The following is a 27981-nucleotide window of genomic DNA, read 5'->3' as shown; positions in this document are numbered from 1 at the left end:
TGCCGTCGCACTGTAGTTTAGTTCAATACACACTAAGGATTTCTGAAGATGTGATGGTAACTTCAATGGCGCGACTGAGGTTATCATGTTAGCAAAAACACCGCAGAAAGAGAGAGACCCTTTATAGTGTATAGTTGAGCTGTCCGTCATGTTTGCAAGCCGTCATAGGAAGCTATACTTGACTACAAGACGTGGCAATGTTTACACGCTTTCAACAAGCGGAAGGCTTCAAGGTAAAGTATTTTCCTATAATGTTTTCTTAAGTTACGCATGGAGAATAACTCTTGTGAAGTAGTTTTATTTCTCCGTCTGAAGTAGATAAACAGTCGTGCGCGGTCAGTTACAGCAAACGGACAGCCAATCGAAATGAACAAGGTTACACTTGTGAATATCATCAGTGAAACGCGAGAGTGAATCTTGAACTTTTGTCTTCAGACTCTCGTTAAAAAAAGTGAAAAAGCTGGTTTGAATGGAAATTTCACTTCACAGCAATGACAGTTAAGTTGTCGAACAACTTGTGAAGTCGGGCAACTGTTGTAATTAAAGTAAAGTTAATAATTCGTGCTGACAATGTTGTTTGCGGAACTACTGGCTAGCACATCATTTGCAAACCACGAGTGGATGCGATGGTAACTAATTTTATAGACAGTAATATGGCCATTTAGTCTCAACTGAGTCTGCTTCCTGACGGGTGGACTTTTGAACGTGCTGAGATCGGCAAATTTGCTAATTGACTTGAACACTTAACGAGGGCAAATAAAAGGCCACTTTAAATAAACCCCTCGGCAACGGAAATATTTACTCACACTTGGCTTTCTGATTTTCAAGGTGGCTTGAGGAAAAAGGAATTCTAGGACAACGAAAGCCTTCTTTTATCTAGTGCTTATAAGAATCCATCGCCGGGAGGCATGGCTAATAATTTCCTTCAGGTTCCCGGAGCCGAGTATGACTCGGGAAGTTCTCGGGGAACTTCGGCCCACTCCTCGGTGTCGTGGAGCTCAAGCCATTCCAGGCTTCATTTCAAGACAACAGTGCGAATGCTTGCTCCATTGGTTTGGTCTCAACTTCAATCAAAGAAAAAGGTTTGTTTACATCGTGGCAAATTTATATGATTTATCAATTAACTGTTTTTTCAGCAGTTCGGTCAATGTTAGACACTTGAAAATCAATCTTTGGTCTATTATGATCTATTATGACTGCTAGTATGCAACGATGCAACAGGCAAGCTGAACGAAGTCTTACAAAACTGAAATGCAAGTGAGCTTCGTGTAAGCTCAAAATTCAAACATTTTGAGTTGGATGAGTCCAGATTGGCATAATTCGCAAGATCAGCAAATTGCTGTTCTTGAAATTGTAACAATGGCACAAAAGTAAGTGCGGGATCTTAATGAGGTGCCCATTTGCTGGACGGAACGCGGGCCTTTTATATATTTTGAGGTCTTCTTCCTCCTTTTTCAGAATTCAGCTGCGACCACTCGAGCTCATAGCGTTAGTTTCACTCCAGATGTTGTAACTTCTAATGAGTAAGTTGTAATTTTTGTTACGAATACGAAACGCAACGGGAGAATTATTTCTTCCCTAATAATCCCATGTAATCCTCTGTAAATCTCCTCCCCTCCCCTCCCCCCTCCCTCCTGCACCTTTTTGGCAATCCTTACTTCCAGACTATCTTGGGGGAGGGGAAGGGGGGAAAGGAAGTTAAGTGGTTAGTGCATATGTTTCAGAGTGGCAAAATGAAAATGGAAGCACATTTTTTGGGGCAAACTAGACTGATATTCTATCAGTGGTTTAATTTAATTTGTTATCAAAAGGTAGGTAGTGGTGAGTAACTGCAGCGGAAGACAAGGAGAACAAGGAAAGTTGTTGAAACACACAGCTGATGGCAATTGTTTCGACAGCTTTTCAGTGTTCTCAGCCAGACTTTAACCGCTGAATTTCTAATTGAATGGAAACATCTAGCCTCCCATGCAGTTGTTTTCAGTGGAGACATATTACCTTCCTCTTTAGGCTTTGGGTGATAATACGACTCCTTTAAAAACCACTGTATAGGAGGTTAATGGAAACAAAAAAGGAGAGATTTTGATTTCTTATTAGGGGAACTCTGTCGTTAATGGTTAAATATTTCAACAAATCACGATCATAGAACACATACCATAAAATTAAAAAATACACCTTAAAGAACCGTTTTGCTGGGGGGCTAATTTTTTTTGTATGAAAGATGGGTATTAGAGGGAATTAAATGCTTTTCAAAATAATAATTATTGGTTGACTTTGAGAATAAACACTGCTTGAAATGATACAATAAAACGGCTTTAAAGAGTTAGCTAAACAGTCCATGCACTTTTATTAAGGGGGGGGGGGGGTGGGAGAGAAGGGAGCTTATTGGAAACCTTAGATTTGGGTGTGGCTTTGAAATTTTTGATTTTATGGTCAATTTTCTTGGTCATTTCATAAAACTGTTAGTATCCAGCTATCTCAAACTTTTTTTGCATCTTTATAATACAAAACCTGTAATCCTAGGTAGATTATGCACTCTACATTTACCACCTATTAATTTTTTTTAATGTAGCTGTTTTTACTGGATTGTGTAATTCCAGAAAAATCCATACCCACCCCATGGAAGGTGATCGAAAAATTTCAAGGGGGAGGGGGTCTTAAAAGTAAAAATGCTTGAAGCAAAGTATGGAGCTAAACTGGAATTTTTCTTAGAGGGAGGGGAGTGCAAAACAGAAAGGCCTTCCGTTGGTGGACTATGGATACTTTCTGGAACTGCAAATTGTGCAGAAACTGTCAAAAAGATAAATTAAATTCTTTTAATATTTAATTGGCTATGCTTGCAGCAACAACAGATTGGTTTAACTTATAGTACAAATATGTGCAGTTCCAGAAAAAAATTCATACCCACCCCAAGGAAGGCCAAGTAGCAAGAAGCAAAGTATGAAGCTGAAACCGGAATTTCCGAGGGGGAGGGGGGTGGTGCAAAGCAAAATCCTTTTGTGGGGAGAGTATGGATATTTCCTGGAACTGCACAATAACTTTTAGTGTGAGAATAACTTTGATTTTAGTAATCAATATATTCACAAGCTTATCTCTTTATTAAGTAACCCTAACAAATTATTAGTCTGTCAAAGATATTAAGACAACCAAAGTGTTAAAAAATTCTAAACTGTAATAGCAAAAGACAAAAAAAAGAAGATGAAAGATGAGCATGTAATTAGTTTTCATTGTGTTTCTTCTGGGATCTTAATTTAATGCAGTAAAAGAACACAAAAGGTATCCTTTGTGTTCTTTCAAAGCAATACTGCAATTAAGAGTAAACTTTTAATGACATCACAAGTCATCTCATGATAATGAAAGTCTTATCTACTAAAATGCAGTAGTGCTATAAACAGCTACCAGACATGTCTAGATCAAGGTGAAATCAACTGTAAAACTGCTCCATTTGTTTTTCTTTTTTTTTTTTGGTAAATAGACACTAAGGTTGTGCCCTAAGCTAAATGAAAATAGATTGCCTTTATTCCTTTGTTTTAAGCCATTGCATGTGGTGTTGGTCTTTATTTCTTTAGCTTTTCTTTTGTTTCTTTTGTTTGCAAGTCTTTAGACTAAACTCATTAGCAATTCAAATTTAAGCATGAGTTAATTTGTTATCAGTGGAGTGTGACCTTTGCTCTGTTTAATGCCATGACTACATTCAAGCAGCGTTAAAAATGCCTATAGAGACACAGTGTTGCCTGGCTTTCTTAACAAGAAGCGCCAAAATGTAAACTACAATTTGAAAAGAAGATTTTGTTGTAGTGTGACAGACATATTTTCCTGAAGTTATCATGTGTTTGAGTGCTAAAGAGATAGAATTAGGATTACCTGTATAAACAAAGAAGTTGTTATTGAAACCCTATAACGTGATGGGTGCAAGGTAAGAAATTTCACGGTTAAATAATTTGCTCTATTACAGACCACTACCATTTTAATCTTTGTTTTTTCGTATGCAGCAAGCTTGGCAACTTTTCTGTAGCCATAGTTACAGTGAAGTGGAGAAAAGATATTTGGTTTTTATTCATGCTTATCTTCATTCTTTGTAATAAGTTGTATAAACAGTGACCTTTGCTGCATGCAACTTTGTGTCTTATCAGACCACTTATACTTAGTTATTTTGTTACTCATGTAAGATGTTCTTGTTTTGTCTGTTAGTTTGTGGTCTTTGTGAAATGATCTTTAAATGCTTGTGTTCAAAATCAGTCAATTATAATGAATTCAAAACGCTTTAATTTCTAGCTGACAGCTTAGGTATCACATTCATAGCCTCAATACCTTGCCTTATACTCCTTTAAAACTATTCATTTTGAAATTATTTTGGCTTTAAGGCTGGTTTCTTTATTATTATCCACATTGCCCTGATTGCCCTGGTCATAGCTATAGTAAAGTGATCTGAATGATTATATGGTGGGGGCAGAAACAGTTTACTTCATACCTGGGGTGATCGCAAACAATTAATCCAGACCTGTAGAAGGATTTCTCCATTAAGCTAAGTTTTCTTTACTTAATACAGAAATAAAGTTTATTATTATTTAAACTATAATATTATTATTTGCCAAGGGCAATTGTGAAGGATCCGAAGCCATTCAATGGAAAGCATTGTCAGATGATGGAGTTTCACTGCATTAGATCTCGCTCTTTCAGTCAACTGAGCTGATTATATGGAAGATGAATGACCAGGTCATCTTTGTTGTTTGGGGACAACTATATGGAAACCATAGCAGCCTTGAAATTTTGGTGCATCTTTCGTAGTCTCATGTGAAAAAGACTGGTTCAAGACTGTTTTGACTGACATGTAATTTTCTTTGAAAACACTATGGTCCACATTATACTGTGTACATGTAATAACATGTAATAATGCCTCTCTAGCTAGACTAGACACGCATACGTAGGTAGATTTGAATCACAGTGCTGGGGCAACTCTGTGATCTGGACTAGCATGATCCCATCCACTTGGCAAGGGTGAGGTGGGGATAGTAATCAGTTCACACCTGCTTTTAATTGGTTTATCATCAACATCGTTTTGAGAGTTACCTATGGTTCAGTGTACTGGGCTGACTGTGACACAACCTTAGGAATTTCAACTTTACCTTTCCTTTCTATTCTTGTTAACTTACTTTCTTTCTGTTATTCAGTAATGGCAAGGGATTTGAGCCTCTGCGCCTGGAGGAAGAGCTGGACATTCATCACCTTGAAGCTCTCATGTTCAAGTTTATGACGCATATTCCTGACCAGGTGGCGCTGAAGGCATGGCTGGCACGACGAGGTTCAATGTACAGAGACCAGTCAAGGTTTCATTCAGCAGGACTGATGACCCTTGAGGAATTCCATGAAATGCTGGCCGATTTGTTAGGAGTTGAAACATGGGATGATAAAAAGGTGGCACTGTTTGATAAGGAGATAGAAACATTATTTAAAAAGGTAACTAAATGTAAGCTATATTTAAGTATTGTCTGGCTGTTGCATCATTTTCCTTTTCTTCTCTAAAAATATTTATTACTAGTAACTGCCTTATATCGAAATGTATTTCTTATTAAGATATTTTTCTTTTGTAATCAAAAAGTCAATTTTAAAAATTGACTCACGGGATTCATACAGTCACTCCAAATGAAACTTGGTTTATTAGGGTGGTTGCCATGGAAACCAATTATGGTACAATTTAACTGTTTGAGCATTCGACTTCAAGACTTCTTTGTTGCTTTTTTTCCCAAATGGGAATTTACATGATTGATTCACAGGAGGAAGAGCTAATTTTGTTTTATGAAGAGCCTTTTGATTTTGAATCTGTTCAAAATAATGTAATATTACTGACGAGGATTGCGCCCATGTCCAAAATTCTTGGGTACTCATTGTGAGCTAATTAAGTCATTTATTGTTTTATTGTTTCCTTTGCTGCCATTGTAGGTGGATATTGCCTCTGACGGTCTGGTTGACTGGGATGAATTCTGCACTTATCTCATGCTGCAGTTTGAAGAGAATGATCAGGCTACTAAAGTTAATGGCAATACTTTTGTGCCCAAGCCAAACATTGTGAGGATAGACCATAACAAGGTACATAAGGTTATTATGCAACTGTTGGCAACTGCTTTTTCCTGCCAGCAAAACTCTTATGGTAAAGGGTTAAGAAAGCAGGGGGGAGGAGTGGGGAACTTTCTTATATAAGCTTCATGTATATATATATATGCATGTACTGTCACCCCAAAGGGTATGGTTTTTGAGACATTTTGCCTGAAAATTGGTAAAGATTTTGGCAATTTATTTTGCTGAAGCCTGAAAATGGGTATGAATGTTAGTAGGCAGGTCTGAAATTAAAGGGGTGCCTGGAACAAGGCCCAAAGTGACTTTGATGTAAGGTCAAATTCTCCTTTTGTCTCACAAGTGAACACAAGGCAATTTGGAAGGAGAATCTAACAATTTATCAGAAGTTACTTAGGGCTTTTTTCCAGGCACCCCTTCAATTGGTCAGATAAGGGTCAGTTTGTAGAACAGGGCAGGTTTGCTCATCCCTACCAAGTATCCAACGATTACCTCCTGCCCCTTCCCAATCTTGAGTGAAAGGGAGAGAATTCTTCATCCATGAATTTGGAATATCAAATTGATCAGTTTTGTCTGAGATTCAGATACTCTGGGAGTTAATTTACCCAATAACTTGGTTTGGTCCTTTCTTTTTCTAGGAGACAACCACAAAAGTTCTAACTGACTTTAATCCAATGAGATATGTGACAGTCAGTAAGGTAGGCGCAGATGCAATCATGAACTATAATAGCACTGTAGTGTTCATAAATTATGCATACATGTGTGATATTTACAACAATAAAGAATATTATGAAAGGTATTTGTCATCGTGGTTTGAAAGGATAGCTGAGTTTACTCGTTTGTCTCACGATTGAGTCGCATACATGTAGATGTGGATTGCAACGTTTTGATTGCTATACTGCTGGTCATCACCATCACCTGATGAAGACCAGCAGTGTAGCGGTCAAAACAACATTAAAGAACTTTTTCTCTGAAAATGGCACATCTAGAGGATCCTCTCTTTCTGCAATAAAATATTTTTCAGGCTGCCTAGTATAATAATTACTAACAGGACATAGTAGCACACAGGTTGCACAGTCCAGGAGCAACCGTGATCGAAAGTGCAGACCAACCAACTTTCTATTTTTATTTATAATTTATCTTTCATGCGTGACTTTTTATCTAAATGATCCAATTTAATTTGTTTTTAATTTATTTATCTTTTTCATTACAGGAAGGAATCATTGGCGTATGGAGCACAGAACTGGAACTTCAGCGAAAAATTGAAATGGAACACAGCAACTCTGATGGTGAACGAACTTCTAACAAGCGTCACATCAAGATGTGGGTGACAGATGCTATTGCCATGCCAAATGTACATAAAATGGCGCTGTCTACAACCAACAGAGACATTTATTTTTATGATATGTCAACACCAATTTACACACCACAATTTCGTCTGTGTGGTGAGTGTTTTAAATTCTCCAGATGAAGCAGTAATATTTTCACCTTGCAAAGTAATTTGCATATTAAAAATATAGTAAGTAAAATAGATGAAGTATAAATCTAAAGTATAATTAAGTTACATACTTGAAAAATAGTTACTTTCAGTTGCTTGATGATTGTATTACTCATACTTATAAGCACTTGTAAGTTATGTTTTGAAACTGTATGTCGAAAGATAAATCATTGCAAATAATTTTTTCAAATAGTATAATGTATTCTTTTGATTTTTATACAGCTCTTGGTAACGTGGTGCTTTGTCTTGACTACTATTACAACAAGAAAGTGAGTTATAGTTGTTTATTTTACCGTAAAGAAATAAAAGTAATTTTTCATTGTTATCGTGATCTTAGATATACAGTCACAGGACTGGTATGGGACATGGGTGAGTTTAAAGAGCAGGCCTATTGGGGGGTTCGGAGGGGGCTGTCTTAATGTGAAGAATCTTGTGACTGCAGAAGCTTGCAACCTAAAGGAATGGATAATTAGATTTGTCTGAATCTTGGTGGTTAAGGGAAAGCTAACAAGGACTGGAGGAGAAATCTGGGACCCTCTAGTGAGAGATACTGTAAACTGCTGTGTGCTAATACAAGACAATGTAAAACCACACAACAACACAGCATACTTCAATATATACGATACAAAATTACAGTACAGTGCAGTACATTATATGACACAGTTCAATGTTCATTGCTACAATGCTGCAAGCCATACTTTCATTTGACATGTACAAGAGGGTGGGGGGGGGGGGGGTACTGTGATAAGTCAGTGACATTATTTGATTAGCTTGCTTTACTCAATGTAGTTACCAGCTGGAAAATCAATGCTTTTTCTTGGAATGGACAATGGTGTCATCATGTTTCTTGTGTTCTCAACACCCCTCAAGGGATTATTTGAGACTCCTTTTAAGAAAACATCAGGAAGTCATCAGGTTTATCTCCAGGTAAGTTAACAAGTGTGCTCTGAGGAAGGGCTTACACTCGAAACACTCAAATCTCTATACAGTGGCCTAATTACCTTTGTCAAATCTGTTGATAAAAAGAAACATTCATTTCCACTCCCCACGAATACGCTACCACAGTTTGTTTAGAAACTAACTCCCTTATCCATTCGTTCTGATTTCTGTCATGCACAGTGGTTAGCTTCCTCAACATGTCCTCCTCAACTTGCAACTTCTCTCAACTTGCTATGTGTAGTACTATGGTAACTATGAAAAGTGTAGAGTTCAGTGAGAAGAATTTGTATTTCAATACACTGAAGTTGTGACCGTTGCATCTCAATGCTTAAAAATCTGTAACAGTATGTCCTTGACTTGTGGTAATGGATGTTAGACTAAGTTTAGTTTTCTTTCCATTCATCTTGTAGACTGTTCACAGTCCCCCTATTTTTCCATGGGATTCTCGAGACTGGTACGCTTCGATGGATCTGCCATCATCTCAGTTTGTAAAGGCGAGCGCGATCTGGGGAGAGTGTCTAAACTACTGATTTTTCCCGCCGCCTCCCAACTCCTCTCCCCTCGGTAGTTTAGACACTCTCCCCAGATTGCGCTAGCTTTTACAAACCAAGATGGCGGCAGCTCCATCGAAGCGTACCAGTCTCGAGAATCTTACGGAAAAATAGGGGGACTGTGAACAGTCCATTCATCTTGCTTTAGTTTCATCTTCTAAATTTTTCTCTTTTCACACAGAGTGAATGCTGACCTAGTCTACATTAATACACAATGTTTGGCATATAAGTAAAAATATTTCACCTACATGTAATTCACAATGAGATAATAAATGACTCCCCTTAAAGTAGCCTACTCAAGGGTTTTTGTTCAGGCCTTCAACACTTATTGACAAGGTTGTATTAATAAAATGAGGCGCGTTGTTGTTTGGACAACAACTTTTCATGACGTGTGTCCCAGGGACTCCCTGATACCAATTTGCAACAAAATCGCTGTAATGCCAGGGTTAAAATTCAACATTTTCTAAAGCTGGGCTAACTTGTGGTTATCCTTTCTCCAGGACTTGTCTTCACACTCTCGCTTTGTGACTTATCAGTCACTGGGTCAGGTTCATTCTGATTGGGTTAGACGGGTGAAGTACATTGCAGTCAAGGAGTTTGTTATCTCCTGTAGCGGCAGTGGAAAGGAGTCGCTTGTAGTCAGAGATATTGATGATAAGAAGAGGAAAACTTATACTTTTAGAGTAGCAAAGGTACACATGACAAAAATTGGAGTGCTACAGTTATAATCAATAACTTAGAAAGCTCTAAATTGCAGTGTATCCACTGCATAACCACATGTAATCAGATTTTCTTTTTGAACAGCTGGGATCTACGTAATTAGCGATAACAGTGATTCTTTTAATGAGGGTAAACACATAACAAGAGAGCTGACAAACAAGTGGTGCAAGTTAATTATATACAGTGTTATTAGTATTGCAATAATAACACCCATAAGGGGTGCCTGGAAAAAAGCACTAAGTGGCTTTTGATAAATCGCTAGATTCTCATTCCCAATGGCCTTGTATTCGTTTATGAAATGAAAGGAGAATTTGACCTTACAGGAAAAGTCACTTAATAGGGCCTTGTTCTCATTCTATTCCAACAGCCCTTCAATTGCTAACAGGCAATGTAACAGACAGAGTAAACCAATAATATAAAGGGGAGACATTACAATTTTTATATTTAATTTTGAGGAGCAAAATGTCATATTTTTATTCCATTCATGAGTAAAACTGTTCTCAGGACACATACATTTTTATTGATTCTTGGTGTTACAGGGTGTGGAATGTTTTGACTACAGTTACAATCTGAATGTTATCTGCACCGGTGGAGTGGATCACGCTGTGCGTCTGTGGAATCCTTATGTTACAGTTAAACCCGTCGCCATCATGAAAGGGCACCAATCTTCGATTATTGACCTGGCAATTCACGAGGCCCTGGAACAAGTGTTCAGTTACGATAAAGATGGGGTAAGATATTTACAAGTATGATCCCTTGATGTGATAAATGTAATGAAAATGTAGGAAGACCACCTCAAAGTTTATTTCAACTGGTTGTTGTGGACAACAAAAAAGCCTTAAATGATACTGGGTAGAGAATGCATCAAAGTTAGCAAAATACGGCTGTCTAGAAAAAGTTGTAAATTCAAGTAGTTAACGTCTTGTATTGAGAGCAAGGCATACCTGATACTCAAATCCATTTTTTTTCTCCAACTCTGGCTAAAACGTTTGCTTTCTTTTTAGCTTTAAGTTGCCAATAAGTTAGACATTTGTATTTTTTTCTGATTATTTAGCCAGCATTTGTTTCTTTTGTATAGTTTGTTCTTGAACTGTTTCATAATCTGATTGAAAGTCAATTGACCTGAAATGTTCTCTGGAGTGCCAATCTCACCGATTCTTGTTTTACTCTCTGTAGGTTTTGAAAGCCTGGGATATAAAAGAACAAGTTTGTCTGCAGACAATCTCAATCCGATTTCCATTTGGACACAGAATTCCAGAGCATGGACCGTTCCCCTTTCTTCTCATCACATCACCTATTAACTCTCTGTTTATTAGCAGTAATGACTGCTTGGCAGAAATCAAGATCATAGCCATGAGTGCGAACAAAAGCAGCAAGACAACTCACTGGAAACCTTTGTGTGCAGCATTGTATAACCCCAGTATGGGACAGGTCAGTAGGGGGTGTTTCCCGGGGTGGGGTACCCCTTATAATGGACTATATGGGAAGGCTCCGCCCGAAAGGGGTACCTTTTGCAGGATAGAGGTATATAAAAGGGTAGGGATTTCACGGGCTAAAGTATAGAGAAGAGTGGGGAAAACTGTCATTTAGGTTTTTAAAAGGACCTTTCAAAATATGTTGAACCGACCCAACGTACAAGGATTGTTTCTATTGTAGGTAATGGTACTGGGGAAATTTTGGTTGAAGATAAGGAGGTGGTGGAGTTTATGGGAGACTACAGTTTTTTTAGGAATCTTTTGTTGAAATCTCCAATCCCTGGGCTCAAAATACATTTACACCCTCGCCCCAGTTTTGGCTTATTTTTATCTCTTGTCATATCTGATGTGACGTGTTAAATTCTCATAGGTGATAACAGGCTGTGAAGGTTCAGTCATCACTTTCTGGGACCTGACCACTGGCCGGCAGGCTCAGCATATCACAGAGGCTCATTGGATGGAGGAAATCTCATGTATGACAATGGATCCGTCAGGTCGGCGGCTTATGACGGGTGACAGGAGCGGGAATATTCATGTGAGTCTTACAGTATAGGACACCTAGGGTCAACAATATTTAGTAACGTTTAAACTCCAAATGATTTGTCTTCGTTTCTAGGGTTATCCTTTGTAGGGACCAATTCACACAATCCACTGAAGTTCACCGTCGCTTTAATAACCACACAATCAATCGCAGCCCTCGCCTTCGGCGCTCCAAATTTTCTGCGAAATGCGGCCATCAATAATCAATAAGCTAATCGTAACTTGAAGTGAATCGTCTATGTAAATTATTTCAACACACACAAGCAAGTGAGTCACATGACTCAAAAAGGCGCGAAACAGTATACAGGGCACCCAGCTGCAGCACCCTTATATACTTATTCTAATAAAGTCCTATTCCTCAGTATTGTGGCAGTGGCTGTTCATTCTGTGGATCTACCTTCTCATTATGTCCTCCTCAGACGTTGTTAATCAATAATTTATTACCTTCACTGATGAACGTATCATGAAACGAACTGAAGTGACAGTGTTGTGAGGTGAAAATCAAGAGGCTGTCAAATGCTTGGGGTTACAATAATGCCTGACCCCCGAGAGCGACGATGTTGATAAATGCCTCGCTAATGCCTGGGGGTGGAAGGACGGGGGGGGGGGGGGGGGGGAAGGTAAGGGCTCTGCTGGAATTGAATGATGCATAGCGAGAATCATGGTATTGAGACATACGTTTAAACTGCAGGTGAAAGATTAAAAACAAGAAAGACCCTCGCAATTATTTATTTTTGGCTTCCTTTTCACATTTCTAACTGTTGTTGTGGTTTAGTTTTGAACTGCTCCTATCTCGGAAAAGTGTATTTTTCCCTTGGTCGGTGGGAGATTCGTATTCATATATTGCTTGTAAAAGCAACCTTTGTTCCTTTTTTAGGTTTGGAATGCCAGTAATGGTCATTTGCTAAACAAACTTGAACCTGTTGAGGAAAACGAAGTTACCGGAATCATTTCACTTCCGGAGAAAAGTAAAATAATTACAGTGGGGTGGAATCGCAAGATTTTGGTCTACTACGACGATATTCAGGTGAGACACTCAGTTAGTGAATCGAAAACGTAAAATGATTCTTGTCAATCGCAATGAAAGCAATTGGCAATGGTAAAAAAGGTAATGTTGTACGCGAGCCACCGGTGCCCCACCCGGCCGGAACGTAACTCGACTTCTGTAGTTAATCCCCCTGGATGGGATGTTGGCTAATCGTAAGGTTACCCCCAGCAGTGTGTTGCCCTTACCCATTTATACACCTGGGTAAAGAGAGACTATGTGTTTTCCCGATTTTGACCATGAAATCCTTGCCCCGTCGTAGTCCCGATTTTGCCCGTGAAATGCTCGCCCCTTCCCGACTATTTGCCCCTGGATCTTCGAGGGTGCTACACCGCAGCATCTTCACGCATTCGCCCGATGATGAACTTATGGATAAGAAGAAAATAAATAGAAGGATTTGAAAACAACTTGTTATTGTTTGATGTTGTTTTGTTAAATTCGTTGGTAAGAGCATGTCACAGTTTTTTTAAATAAAGTCAATCACAAGTTGCAAACTAACAAACAAACAACGCAAGACCAACGACGCTCACAAGAAAGGTATTAAGTATTTTACCCATGTTCTTACTTTTGTTTGTGTTGACAGACCTTTTGCCTCAGACCAAATGTGTGCTGGAAAGGAGGACAGTTACACCAGGTAATTAATGAATCGTTGCGTACCTTTGGCCTGGCAGGCATCCTCTTTATGGTGAAATAGTGACTTGTGAGTTTGTGGGGCTGAAATTGTGCCCGAGAATGTAAACGAAAAGGAACGTTTCAAAAAAATATCTTTTGTTTCTGGCGCTACCATTAGACGGCATATATAACTGTTGCTTTTTCTCTGTCCTTCCCGCTCCCAGCAAACAAAGAACGGACTGAGTGAAGGAGAGAGAATCGCAGTTATGTACGCAACTTAAGCGGCTGCGAAAAGAAAGCCTGAAAAAAAAATGTAGGCTTGAACGGGATTCGAACCCCTTTACATCTGCGATGCCGGTGCAGTGCTCTACCAACTGAGCTATCAAGCCAACTGGCCATTTCCAAGTTGCTGTGAACCTCATTATGAAAGCGAGACTATTGTGAAAATTAGTTTTCATTCATATATGCAAACAAAACTAATTCTCATATGAAAAGCTTTTGCACTTAGCCTCGCTTTCATAATGAGGTTCACAGCAACTACTGGGAGCTGGTCATATTGTGAATTCGTAATATACCGGTAGAGGTGATAAGAAAGAACGGAAGAAAAAAAAACAACGTGTGTTTGACAGTTGAAACTTCACTTTGTAACTCTTCTGCGGGCATGATTCGAGCTATTCTCGGGCTTATTGTACATTACAGCACCGTTAATAAAAATATAATATGAAGATCGATAAAACATATGAAATTTATATATTTCACTTCTAATAAATAATCAGAAAGTTTTAATATGTAACTCAATTTTATTTCGCGGGAATCACGTTTCAATCTTGGAAACTTGGGTGTTCTTCCGTCAGGTGCAAATACAAAACTAAACTTACAACTTCATTGATAACGAAAGTTTTGGTATTGTAAAAGATATGCATTTAAATTTTATTGACTGTTATATAACTTGTATATAAAACCGGTTTATCTTTCTACATCTTTGGACTTATGTGTTGGAAACAAATCCTCCCTTCACCCATTTCAATGGATTGAGTTGACAACTCCAACATTGAACGGGGGCGCGGTGGAATTTTCCAAGACAATACGCCCACTGTTGTAGCTATGTCGGTAAGACTGAAGTGGTTCGCCAACTGATTATCCTGTGTTTTGTTCACAGGATGACATTTTAACTGCTGCCTATTGTCACCCAAACTACCTCGCCACGGCCAGTTTTGACGGTGACATCATTCTCTGGGGCCTGGATCGAGAAAAGATGATTCGAAGAATTAAGAAAGGCTCGGGTAGTTTGCTGTGAGTTAAAAATCATTTGTTAGCTTTTCTAGTACCTCCACTTTCTAATTCCTTATTCTTTCGTTTGGTGCATCTTTTTGTTATTTACTAGTGCGTTTAGTAACCTCTTGTTTTGTTCTATGTTCATCTTTTTACACAGAAAGGCCAAGATTAAGAAGCTTGGACTTGTGCAAAGCAGAAAATCACAGTAAGATATTTACCATTCCTGCTACTTAATATTTGGATTGATTTATAATAATTTTCTTATTAATCCGTTTGCATTTTAAATTCTCCTGTTCAGTCACAGCAGCGCTGGCTCCCCAGTGGACAAATTAATGTTTCTTACTTCAAGGGCTCAGTGGAAGACTCAGGAGAGTGCTATTCTTGTGTCATCAGAAGCTGGAACTCTGGAGTTTTGGTGTTTGTACGGTGCGAGCAGACCCATGGGTATGTATTGGGACATACGTCACTAGCACGTGACAGCCCTGTCAAGCACGCTTGTTAAGCGGGTTCACACGAGCAACATAAATGCAAAGTACGCAAGCTTTGAGAATACCATAGACGCATGCGCATTTGAAATCGTTCATCAAGATGGCGAATCGGCCACACTTCACCTCCTTGCGCATGCGTTAGCGATGTTGACACGTGAGACAAATAAAACGTAAGTCGTGCGCAATAAAAAGGAGAACTTTCCTTTTTCTTGCGCTAATTTTTCCCTTTGCGTTTTCGATGTTTTCACGAACTTGCGCTTGCATTTGCGTCACATGTGTAAACCAGGCTTATGCGATAGCGCAACAAATTTTAAAGTTGAGGCGTGGATATATCGTTCTGATGCACACCGAATTCGGAAGAACGTTCGAAACTAAATCCGGAAAAATGAGTATGATTGTTACAGTGAATGTTGTGCTGTTAGCGCTAATGACGCAAATGATGGATCTCTCGCCATTTATCTTCTTTCCTTAATTTTCTTCATTTTATCCATCTTGTGCTGTAAATGTTGTGTATATGGCAAAATAAATATTGTATTGTATTGTAACTCTGCAGTGGATATTGAATTGCTAAGTGAACCCATGAATTTTCCCACTGCGCGCTAGCCCTAGTAAGCCAGGAAAAACCTAGACAGTTGCAATGAGTTAGTCGTCCGGACTAACAGGAGTAATGCTAACCGGACTGAGAGAGCTGTTTAAAAGCCAAGCAAAGTTTTAGTGGCCCTGACTAATGCTATTTTTGTCACAGTAGTTGTCTATAGTTCTTCCTCAGCGCACCCTCGATGTATAACGTAGCATGATATTGTAAATGCAAAATTAACAACCACAAACATCTTGAAACGAAATGAAAATCGATTGTTTTAGGGAAATTTCACGCTGCTCACGAAGAAGACAGCCCTGTTGTTGCCCTAACGACAGACCCTAGTAACGAGGTGTTGGTTACTGGAGACTCCAGCGGGCACATAACAGTGTGGGACATCAGTTCTTACTGCATCTCAAGAGCAGAGGCCATTATTGCTCAAGTAAGTTAAGGAAATAGAACTCTTTTATACATACTATATGTCGACTGTGAGACCTGCAGATCTAAAGGTCGACACACACGAAGGGACAAGTTCCCAGGGCTAGTCCCTTGTAGTGTTTACAAGAGAGGACTCATCGAAGGGACTTGTCCCACGAACAGTTCTCACGAGGGGACAAGCACAGTTTTGAGATGACAAGTTCCGGGCACTTATCCCTTCAATTCAAACCAGTTTAAACTCGTGGGACAAGTCATGTGTTAATACTTTTTGACGAAAATGAGTATTTCACACAATGAGGCAAGTTCCCGGACAAGTCCCCTCCTCTTCGCCGAGCAAAAGTTGCTTACACATTGTGTCTATCGCCACACAGGTACTTGGATGGGTAAAGGCGACTTTTTACGTAAAGTGTAGCAAACCGCTGGGGAAGGAGGTGATAGATAAGTGCCCCACCCTGGGGAGGGGAGGGGAGGGGTTTGTAGCAGCACTCTTGGCCGCTTAATCCCTACACAAGTATTGTAGTTGGTCTGATATCCTTGGTTGGGACAGACCTTAACGTTTTTGACCGTGCGTCTTTTTTCAAGGTGTGGTCAACAACTCAGCGTGCAGGGAGCTCAGATGACAATCCAGAGGGCAAACCTCCACAGATCGCTAGTTGGCATGCGCATCAGGGATCAGTGGTCACTGTGGAATACTTGTCACGTGATCAAGGCGCCTTATTACTGTCTGCCTCTGAGGACTGCACTGCAAGGCTCTGGACTCCGGACGGACAGTATATTGGAATGTTTGGGCAGGTAAGGGAGGAAAGATTTTTTAATCTCATGGTTTTTCCGTACGGTCGGCATGTTTTACAGCGTTGCGGCAGGCTATGATATGATATGATATGATATGATATGATATGATATGATATGATATGATATGATATGATATGATATGATATGATATGATATGATATGATATGATATGATAATCTTTATTTATCCACGGTACAAAATTCGTCAGCTTTAAAAATGCCTAATACTAATATAATAAAAATATTTAAGTAAAAAGAAAAGGCTGATTCCCACAAATGCCGTGCCTTACAGTTCTTTTAGTAATCGTTTAAATTGCCCAAGGGACAATATTTTTCACAGTTGTGTAATGTTTATCCACATTTTATGTTACACAGAAAAGACTGTGGAATATTGACGATCCAAGCTCGTACAGGCTCGCTGGGTAAGGAATTATGCTAGCCAGGTCTACAAAGTAACATAATATATCCCGATGGCGAAGAGTTGACTTGACGCAGTGATTTTTCTAAACTGAAATAAGAAAGAAAATCGTTAATATTCAATTAGGGTTTGAACTCTCGCTGTCTCATTGGCTAGCAAACTGATCTCGTGCTCCCTTCGACGTCTCACGTCGTTTCAAGGATTCGGAATCTGCTGTCACTTCCTGTCGTTTGGTAGCCCACTCCGATGCACTCGTAAAAAAACGCTCTAGAACTCTCGCTATGTGTTTTTCCTGATTGGTGCAATTTATCGAAAAGGTAACTTTTTCCTCTGGGATAATTTAAGAAAGGAACAAAGTTGAGTAAACTTTAGATAAATACACATTGTTCCGAATTCACAATATCCAAATTTTGCAAAATCTGGCTGTTAAACTTGTTTTCGCTTTTTTGTTTAGGAAAACCTGGGATGAGGACAGAGAAAGCGACAGACGGTCAAAAACCCCGAGGCATCTAAGCGATGTGAGCGGTGCGACCTCTAAACCACCCTCCCCTCCCACTGCAAGTCCAACGCACTTGAGCACCAGTCCAGTAGTAGTAAATGTAGATCCGCCGAGGTTAAGCAGAAGGTTGGTTTCTATTATAAGTTTTTATTGTGACTTTGTCTTATTCAAAACCAAACCCAATCGAAACTACGTTTGCGCGCTTCTTCCGCGCTTGGCACCCTCGGTTCCCTATTTTTCCCGCGCTCGGCACCCACTGTTCCTTTTTTTCCCGCGTTTGGCGGGCACCCGCGGTTCCCTATTTTCCCGCGCTTGGCACTTGCGGTTACCGACGCTTGGCACCCGTGGTTCCCTATTTTTCCGCGCTTGGCACCTGTGGTTGCTTGGCGCCCGTTGTACGTTCTTGTTTTCAGCTCTTAGGTCATTCATCTAACAGAATTAAAATACTCCATTTTTGAGGTCTGTCACTTCGTCATATCAAGTAAAACCCCAATTCTGAGTCAATCACAAAGCGCGAATATCAGATAACATTCCATATTTTCATCCATTCTTTCTTCAAAGTCCAACAAAAGTTAAACAGTTTGAAAATCGACGATTCTTTCTTACTTTAAGATCTAATTTGCGTTTGTTTTTTTGTTCGGTCACTAGCACACCAACAACTCCTCGCGAACGCAACTTTCTGCCAACAATTGAAGTAGGCAAGGCAGGTGAAGAAGGAAGCGAAGAGGATCCATTTTCCTGGAGAACGAGCGACTACTACAGGTCCATGACAAGCCTGGTGCTGGAGAGATCATCCAGAAATCCACAGTCTTGGGTAGGGTCTTGATTTCATGATCATTTATTTTATTCCGGCTTTCCGCTATTTAGTCGCCATACATCGTTTAGAGCAAATTTTGCTGATATGTTCAAGTTAAAAAGCCGTCTTTTTAAGCTTTAGGTCATCTGAGATCACACCTAAATCTTACTCCTAAAAGCCTCCTTCTTCCCGGGTTGTTCAAAACAGGATCGAACTCGCGCTCCCAACGTATTAAAGGTTCTCATTGTTATGACTGCGACCAACGGAACCCAAATAAAATTTTAAAAAAAGTTATCCAAAGTTTACTGATCAATACTTGAGGTGTTTAGTCGTGATTTGAGCTCACTTTGGACTAAACTTGCTCTGCCATTGACGCTGGATTAGACTTACTCAAAATACTGCTGTCGATTCATTACCAGTCTATTTTGGGTGATCATTACAACAAGGACTTCAGACGCCGCATGGAGACGAGGCAGTCACGCAGGGATCACGTGGGTAACGTTGACCGGAAGTTAACATCTGGAGGAGGACTAGGAAACACTTGTTCTCCTTTTCAGGCTCTTCATATGCCGGTAAGACGCAACATGTTTTACTTTGGTGCTATACTGATGCAAAATACTTAGACGCGAAAGTGCCATTCGGTGTAAAGTGTGAGAATGGTATTGTTGATAAATGAGACACCATTGCAATTATGTACGCAACTTACGCAGCTGCGAAATGAAAGCCTAAAAAAATAAGCTTTGAACGAGATCCGAACCCATGACCTCTGCGATACCGGTACGGTTCTCTACCAACTGAGCTATCACGCCAACTGAGAGCTGGTCATTTTGTGAATTCGTAAACTACAGTCGACTCCCGATAACTCGAACCCTCGCTAACTCGAACCAATTTTCCTTTCCTTTCAGGTCATTTTCTATATAATTTTACCCTCGATAACTCCAACTCCCGATAACTCGAACCTTTTTCAATTTCCCTTGAAGGTTCGAGTTATCGGGAGTCGACTGTAGCTGTAGCGGTGAAGAGATAGAAGTGCAATGTATAAAATTCACATATTTGAACTGCGGATGAAAGACATGAAAGAACGCTTTTCACAGCTGCTCAAGTTGCGTACATAACTGCTAATGTCTCTCACTTATTAGTTCTTTCATCCTCAGCTCAGATTCGTGCAGTTCAAATATTACACTTACAGTGTTTTTTTGTTAGTTGTATTACTTTGCGTCACAACGAGCTTTATTTTGCAGGACACCAAAGAATACGAGCTTCCAAAGAACATGCCAGTGACGTCTCGTATGGTGCACAAGACAAGCCGTTCTTCAGCTGATCCCGTGTGGGTGGCGGTAAGGCAAGGCACACTGCCTCCATTGCCGACGCTCAGGAGATCCGACAGCTTCGCCACCATGGCGGAATCCGCGTCGGGGAACGCGTCACAGTTCTCATTTCTGGTCGAGTAGAACGCTGTTATGGCTTGATTATTTCCTATCGTGTTCGGCGTTGTAGTCAGCCGGGATATAATGGCGTATATAAAGAGGTTCTCTTTGTTGTCGTCGTTGCAGAAACGCAAGGTTTACTGGGTCGTGATCAGTGCTCAGAGCCTTGGACAATCACGTTGCCATGGTAAATCCGTGACTAGATACAGCGCGGAAATTCTTACTTGTTCAAAAGGAATGAAAACGTTCGCTGTAAACGTACATAATAATATTTTGGTACAGAAATAATTATGGCTTGATGACCAAAATGAGCTTAACGTCAAATTAAATAAGACTATGTTGTTATTTTTAGACACGTGGACATACCATAGCATAGCATAACTTTAAATTATCTAATAGACGATTAGTTTTAAAGCAATTAGCTTGTGGGACAAGCGCTGTAGATACAAATTATGATGATTGATGATGATGATTAGAAGAAAAGAGAAATTGTTTTCTTATTAACCCATTTTAACTATTCCAACTGTTAAGTTGAGATATTTGGCAGAATATTTTTTCAAAGAGTGGGCCTCTAGATGCGACAAGAGTCACTTACCGACTTTTCAAATATTTGTCTGTAAATTTTCACGCGAAGTTTTCAGAGGAATTTGTGGAGACTTGAAGACGTGAATACAGACCTTCTACAAAGTCTACGCTTTTCAAATTTGATTGGACAAATCTTTTCTCAAGTCAACTCACTCAGTTTGAATATCTCCGCAGTCATTGTTACTAAGAAAATATATTTTCCTTGGATTTCCATAAAACACTTTATTTTGTGCCAACTTTGCCCAACTAAAATTGACAGACAATTTTCGTGAAGGGGCGAAGATTATGCAATATATTTTCGTAATTGAACAAATGCTATATTTTTTATTTGAACAAAGTTATTTTTTTGATAATTGACAGTTATTCCACGAGCGCTCATTGGATACAAGATGATTTGTGGGGCATGGTATAATTGCTCATATGCCATGGCCGCGTAACCAATCAAAACTCTGGAAATGCGTTATCCAAAGAGTCAGTTTTTAATAATCAAGGATATTCTACTTCACAGCAAGTAACAACAACAACAACAAACAGACAAACAGAAAACATTTGAGCAAGCCTTGTAAATATTGTACTTTACCTCCTGTATTATTGAAAATAATATGAAAAATGTTCTAATTTTATTTATTTATATTTTAAGTTGTCTAATATGTTTGTAAATATATTTGCAATAGGGAAAGTTCGCAATCCGTTGAGTCAGGCGACTTGCGTAGTGATTGCAAAATAAAGTAGAGAATAGACTGTGTTCATATCTTACATATTGAACTGGAACAAGCTTGCACATGAGGCTTAAGAGGGGGAATCATTTCACAAACAAATATATTTTTTAATATATTCCCTCGCAAGAGCCTCTATTGCAAACTAGATCCAGTTCAAAACTATGGTCTATTATTGTAGATGTAAGTCAAATAAATTCGCCATGCAAATTCGGTTTCTGAGTAGTTAGTTATTCATCCTGTGACCCAAGGGACGTTTATCATTGAGAATAAAATTATATTTTAATATTTTGTCTTTGTGGATGTACGTAATTCCCCAACACAGCACTGGTAACATCTTGCAGCCTAAGACATCTTTGCTAACCAGCTCGGCATTCTCTTAGCAAGATGACTGTAACTATAACAGCTTGGACCTTTCTACTGTGTTAATTTATCACTGGCTATTCTCTTTCGTGCACATTCTCAACTTAGCTCTCCTCTTGTGCGCATGACTGACAGCTCTAAGGCCGGTACATCCTCGTTCCCAGAGCCTACGATCTTTGCTCAGCGGTTGGATCGTAGGCCCTGGTAACAGCCATTACCGGATGTTGTGAAATTCACGAAATCCGGCTGCGCACGCTCAGTGTGATAAATTACTACTGCGCTTGCTCAGTATTAGGAAACCGGAAGCATTTTGTCGAAGGAGTGTCAACACCTGTTTTCATGACCAATTTTAAAAAAAATTAACTACCCTAGTACCCGCCGCTGCTCTGAAAAAACACAACCCACGTCTTCGATTAACGGCTTTCAGGCGTTATTTTAAAATAATTCAACAACTTTTTCGTTGTGGATACAGTCGTGGTTGTACGTTTACACCCGTCCGGCTAGTACTTTTTACTATATATGGTCTTGATCTGTTACGCCCAGTAATGCGAATGACTTCGGAAAAAGGCAACCAGATTTCCGAAGAATTAAGGAATGGTATGGTATGGTACTTTATTTATCTACATTACACGGATGAGTACCGAACTCGTTTAAACGTGAACGTGCCAAATAACTATAAATCCAGTACATATTAAAAATATTAAATAAATCAAAACAAACAAAAACAAAGGGGAAAACTAGCTACATAAAATCCAAACTATGTACAGAAGTTACAATTACACTTAACTCCAGTTGTCAAATTTATAATATTTAGCATTTACTTAAAAAACATAAAGAGATGGGGCTCTCCTAACACAATCAGGTAGATTGTTCCATATTCTTAAGGTGATGTAGTGATATGACTTATGAATAAATCTGCTGTTATAGGTAGGCTGATGTAGCTTGTTAAAGCGTCTGAGGTCATGTTCATAATTACGAAATATGAACATCTCCTTAATACTAATCGGTCCCATACTGTACATGCATTTATGAAAAAAAGTAAGCGCATGAGAATATCTATGATTCTCCAAAGTCTTTAGGTCAACATGGTTAAGTAGTTCACTATATGAAGTTAACTTAGACATATTCATGAGAGATCTAATAGCGTACTAATTAGTAAGTTCCAGCAGGAAGACCAGGTGATAATCCAACTAAAACCGGAGCGCAATATTCCAGGTGTGGCAAGATAAAGTTAAGGCCTGGTAAATATAAACCATCACCTCCGAAGGTATGAATTTACGAACTCTTCTAAGAGCAGCCACTTTAATGTTGGCCTTATTGCACATAGATTTTACATGGGCTTTAAAAGATAGGGAGCTATCAATGGTTAGACCTAGTAACTTCATATCGTGCACCACCTCCAGGGGCGGTCTAGTACGGTCAGCAAACAATTCGTAGCAAGGCGGATTGTCACCCAATGGTAAGACTTTAATCTTAGTTTTTACTCAGAAGTGGAACTCAAAAGCCGAATTAGTTTGTCTCATCTATCGGTTAAATTATCGGAAACGAAGTGTGGCAATAAATGTTTTAGTGGTTTCATGTTTCACTGTTGCATAAATACATTCTGCACCTGAATTTTCCTAAGTTGTTGTGGAATGTTGTAGATATGGATAGATTTACTCTCAGAAATGAAGGTAAGAATTTCCAATTTCAGTGGTCCCTCTGGGTTAAACAAGAAGTTCCGCTATAAAAGGGCAAGCTCCTCCTTCCTTCCACACCTTTGCCGAGTGAAATGCAAATTTAGATTTTGTTCAGTCCTCTGAAAAAATGTGCCTGAAAATCTGATATTATAACCACAGCAATATAAGACATTGTTTTTAATTTGATTAACAGGGTTTATTCCGAACACTTAACCAATTTTATCAGTAAGGGTTCTGGAAAAAGACGCATGTTGTCAGTCAGTTGTTTACACTCTGATGGTTGATTGATTAAAACGAAAACTAAAAAAAGTAAACCACAGGGAAAGGTAAACAACCATGAAATCTTAACTCAAAAGAAAAATAGATCGCGCACGTGTATGGCACAAACAGGGCTCCGTAGTTTCACGCAAAACGCTGACTATTGTCTTAGGCTTGTAAACCTGAAGAAAGTTGCAAAGCCCAACGATGCGAATTGTTCTTGTCAATTAAACCTACAACCCATCTCTCGTTTCTTAATTCTTCCATCCGCAGTTCAAATATATTCTTTTCATATATTTCTCTTTCATCTCTTCACCCTTGAGGGTATCTCACGAATTTACAAAATGAGCAGCTCGGCTGGCAATTATAATGTCTACAATCTGCAAGACCACAGCAACAAACCGATGAGTGGTGGCGGATCACTTGTAGACCTGGATCAGCAGATTATTTCAGTGAAATGCAAAATACTGACGGTAGACTGATCCTAACGGCGGAGGTGGCGAAAATTAAACAAAATGGCTAGAACAACTGAAATATATTAACAAATTGCTCCAGGATTAGTTTACTGTCTATATTCAAGAGAAAATAAGGGGACAGAGAGGGGAACTAGGGGGGCTGGCTGGGATATGTGAATTTTACACAACCTATTTTAGACATCGTCCGAACGGAAGTCGGTTTCCCGAGACGTCCGCAAAATTGAATATTCAGTATGGCTTTCCAAAGTGGCATTTACAGGCGTCTAGATACGTTTGCAGACGTCTCGGGAAACAGACTTCCGTTTTCACGACGTCTAAAAATAACTTAAATGAAATTCACCTATCCCAAGGGCTATACTGGGGGTCTCCTTCTCTGTCCCCTTATTTTCTCTTGCTGTATTTTATATTGGTATGTACGGCACCAAAGGGTGTGGTTTGGGACCGTTTTGGTCTGAAAGTTTGAACGGGTATGGATTTTACAGAAATCAAGGTTTGAAAAAGGCTACCGGAAAGTTAGTTATTTTGGTCTGAAATAGGGTCAGAGTTTGAAAAACCGAGCCGCACACCCACCAAAAAAATATTCGCCCCACCCCCTACCCGGTACGGATCACTAACTGTAACGTAAATAATGCATTCTAAAATACAGACTTCAAAGGGAAACATCAAGGTTTTATAGCAGTGAGTTTTACGGTAATGTGACCTGACATATAGGGACGTAACCTTCACTTAGGAACAACAGAATCCACCACACCGAAAAAGATGACAACTGGTACAGTTACCCATAATCCTTAGCATTCGAAATTCCTGAAAACGCTAATAAAAATGCACAGAAAAGTGCTAAAAACTTCAAACCTAGCATGCACAATGTTGTTAGTACGGAGACGAATTTCGCAAAAAAATATATGTGGCTTTCTATGTAGCTATTGGCTGTGTAAGGTTCGCAAGGTGTTGTGGTGAAATATACAGCCGCCATCTTTATCCATACGGTGGATTGGTGCGAATTTTATGGAAACGTCTCCAAGCAGATTTGAAAAATATATTATGGAAAACGGTGTACTGTGTCATTACTCAATTCATGTTATTATTTCAAGAATACACCACAGAGAAACGCAGTACAGCGTTATCCACAAGTTCAGAGAACCTTAACTCCCATTTCATTTTAATAGTATTGAAAAATAAATTTATAAACAAGTTGGGAAGAGCTGGCATGAAAAAACCACGCTGGGTTTACACTGAAAAGGGATTCCGCAAGAATGCAAAAGAAAACATGTAAAGGTACAACGCCTTTGATGCTAAAATCCAAGATGGCGGCCTCTAGAGGGCTGGCCGCCATCTTTGATTTCAACACCCGAAGGAATCTGAACAGAATTCAAAACATACTGCCGAGTGTTCTTGAAGAAGAAGTTTCCTTTATTGATATACACAAGATTATCTCTAAAGTTAAATCCTCCGTAGCAAAAGCGTCATCTAACAAATCTTCATAATTTCTCATTCTAACCAACTTTGCCGTAAACCTTGTATACAAGTGTAAATCTCTCTTTCTGTTTTTCTTTCTCTCCTTTCTATTCTATCTTTTTTTTTTTTACTACTTTTGATATATAAAATAAAAAAATTATAATTAAAATTAAATAGACGGGCCGGCCAAGACCAGCACTAGCTACCTGCGGGCCAGTCCAGTTGTAAATTGGTAAAAATTAAAAAAAAAAAAGATTATTGTTGCTGTTGTTGTTGAGCTCTCCGTTTGAACAAAACGTAAAGTTCTTCTTTGCCCTTAGAGTGCTTAAGAATTTCCCAATTTACTTTTTCCTGTCTGGAATCTCCTTACAAAATAATTTTGTTAAAAGGTTATTAGTTATATCAATGCGAACCTTTTTGAGCACACGCAATGGTCTTTTTTTTCATCTTTATTCCTTTTTCGCTTTGAGATTCATTTCAGCTAAAAAAAATGCGTAAAAAAACGTTCATGCATGCCAAACTATTGTCAAGTGACGTAGTAGCCCGCGATTGGTTTCATTTTCTAATCAATATTCATGACACACTGTCGAATTTGTCATATCCACACAGGCCGTAACTGTGTGAAGATGTCTTGTAACTGTAAAAAAAATTCGTGCTTTTGAGGGAACTCTGGGAGAACCGTGAAGACGCTGGAAAGGTTTACGACAGTGAAAAGAGTCTAAAAGACAACTTCAATCAAGGTAAGCATTGTTTCTCAAAATTAATAACCTAAAACTTGTCCAGAAGGCTGAAAGAGCGCAAATAGTTTCTCCGTGAAGTTAGCACGTGCTTCCAGCGTCGCTTCGGTTTGAGCTGAGCTTGTAGTTTGTGTTCTCTGAAATATTATTTGTCAGTATTTACGAGTTTTATGTGTTTTAAAATTAAGCTTTTTCACTCATCTGCCGCATCATTCATTTTCAGACAGACCGCTTAACTATGTGGGAAGGAAACGCGAAAGCTATTCAGGAGAACAAACTGGAATGGACGAACAGGGCAGAAGGAACTTAGCAAAGATAAGAACTTTGATGTTTTCTAGTTAAACGAAAAATGGTGGCTGAAAAAGTTTGTTAGCTTGTGTTATTATCAAATGTATTCAATTTACAGAAGAGTGAACTGATTTCGTATTTTGCAAATGTAGCAAATTGACACAGGGCAGGAATTGATTGGGCACTGAATTTTGGTCGGTTACAAGTGAGGTGAGTCGAAGAATTTTGAAATTATCTCGCTGATAATTGCTTGACTCTAAATTGCCATTACACTTGAATTCGATTTGAAATGAATTTACATACAGAATTTCTAACATTATCTAGTCAGCTTTTCTTGTCTAAATCGCAGCTTGGCATATAGGACTTAATATGGGGCAAGGACAAAACATGGGAACTTCATTTGGAAACTGTCCTGAACTTTAAAAGAAAGCGTAAAAACTGACTTGCAAATCAACATGTGAACTAGATTCTTTGCATCACAAGGAAATACAATAACCGATCTGGAAAGAGCAAACTAATCAACAAAATTTAGAATGACTACAGTTCTAAAATTGTTATATTTTGTTTAAAACGTCAATTGCTAAAATTGGTCGCGCAAGCTTATATAAAATTTCAAGTGGCCTTAATATGAAAATTGTCAATATTTACACTCCGCTTTTCCAAACGGAAATGTATAATCCCAAAACCAGAATAATTTGTAAAAGCTTTTCCAGCCAAAACGTTTATTCAAATAACAATACATGTTTTTTTTTAAGCAAACAACTTGCGATTTTATTGCGTGCGTACAAACACAAAGCGACCCGGACTTTGCAGCTGGGTCCAGGGGGGGGGGGGGGTTCCATGTTTTGTCCTCGCCCCCTTGTTATGGGAGAAAAACAAAAGAACTTGTGATAACTAAGGTTAATATCAGCCACCATTTGAACGTTGAGCGATCTTCTAATTCATTCGATGGATAATTTAACGATTTAGTTGGTGGGTTTATTTCGTATTAAAACGTTTGTGTTAAAACTTTATGCCAAAGTAGTCTGAAGGAATTTTTTTCTCGTGTTGACGAAAATTGGTTGTTTATTGGATCGTCTGACCTACAGAAGAAATATGATTTTGTTTGGTTGATCGCTCAACGTGTAGGTATAAATTAGTTATTGTTGGCTCAGTCGATGTCGTCGAATGCCTTGTATTTTAAGTTGGCAACTGACAGCTTGTCAAGCATAAAGTTTTTGCAGCATGCAATTTCGGCACACGGTGTTAAATATTTGTTTCTTGGAA

The 27981-nt window shown here is 39.0% G+C and overlaps 1 protein-coding gene across 2 annotated transcripts; it reads left to right on the top strand.

The window, feature by feature from the left end:
- Positions 1 to 10: 10 nt before the first annotated feature.
- LOC146458179 (cilia- and flagella-associated protein 337-like) lies at positions 11 to 21384 on the top strand. 2 transcript variants are annotated; one of them, XM_085091134.1, is made up of 25 exons: positions 11 to 233; positions 829 to 1082; positions 1459 to 1523; positions 5169 to 5454; positions 5938 to 6084; positions 6708 to 6767; positions 7283 to 7514; positions 7790 to 7836; positions 8357 to 8494; positions 9558 to 9749; positions 10317 to 10508; positions 10954 to 11208; positions 11623 to 11787; positions 12670 to 12819; positions 13421 to 13471; positions 14609 to 14742; positions 14882 to 14929; positions 15023 to 15168; positions 16074 to 16231; positions 16810 to 17019; positions 17394 to 17440; positions 17891 to 18061; positions 18584 to 18749; positions 19151 to 19303; positions 19973 to 21384. In XM_085091134.1, exons 2-25 carry the CDS (start codon positions 909 to 911, stop codon positions 20180 to 20182), a joined length of 3597 nt encoding a protein of 1198 aa, XP_084947260.1. In that variant the 5' UTR covers positions 11 to 233; positions 829 to 908; the 3' UTR covers positions 20183 to 21384. The 2 variants fall into 2 exon arrangements, with proteins under 2 accessions (XP_084947260.1, XP_084947261.1); XM_085091135.1 differs by lacking the exons at positions 11 to 233; positions 829 to 1082; positions 1459 to 1523 and adding an exon at positions 3011 to 3913.
- The last annotated feature ends 6597 nt before the right edge of the window (positions 21385 to 27981 follow it).

This window comes from Pavona decussata, unplaced genomic scaffold (assembly GCF_977016875.1).
Source record: "Pavona decussata unplaced genomic scaffold, jaPavDecu1.1 SCAFFOLD_234, whole genome shotgun sequence".
NCBI lineage: Eukaryota > Metazoa > Cnidaria > Anthozoa > Scleractinia > Agariciidae > Pavona > Pavona decussata.
The sequence above is the reverse complement of the archived record's forward strand: the minus strand, read 5'-3'. Positions and strand labels throughout refer to the sequence as shown.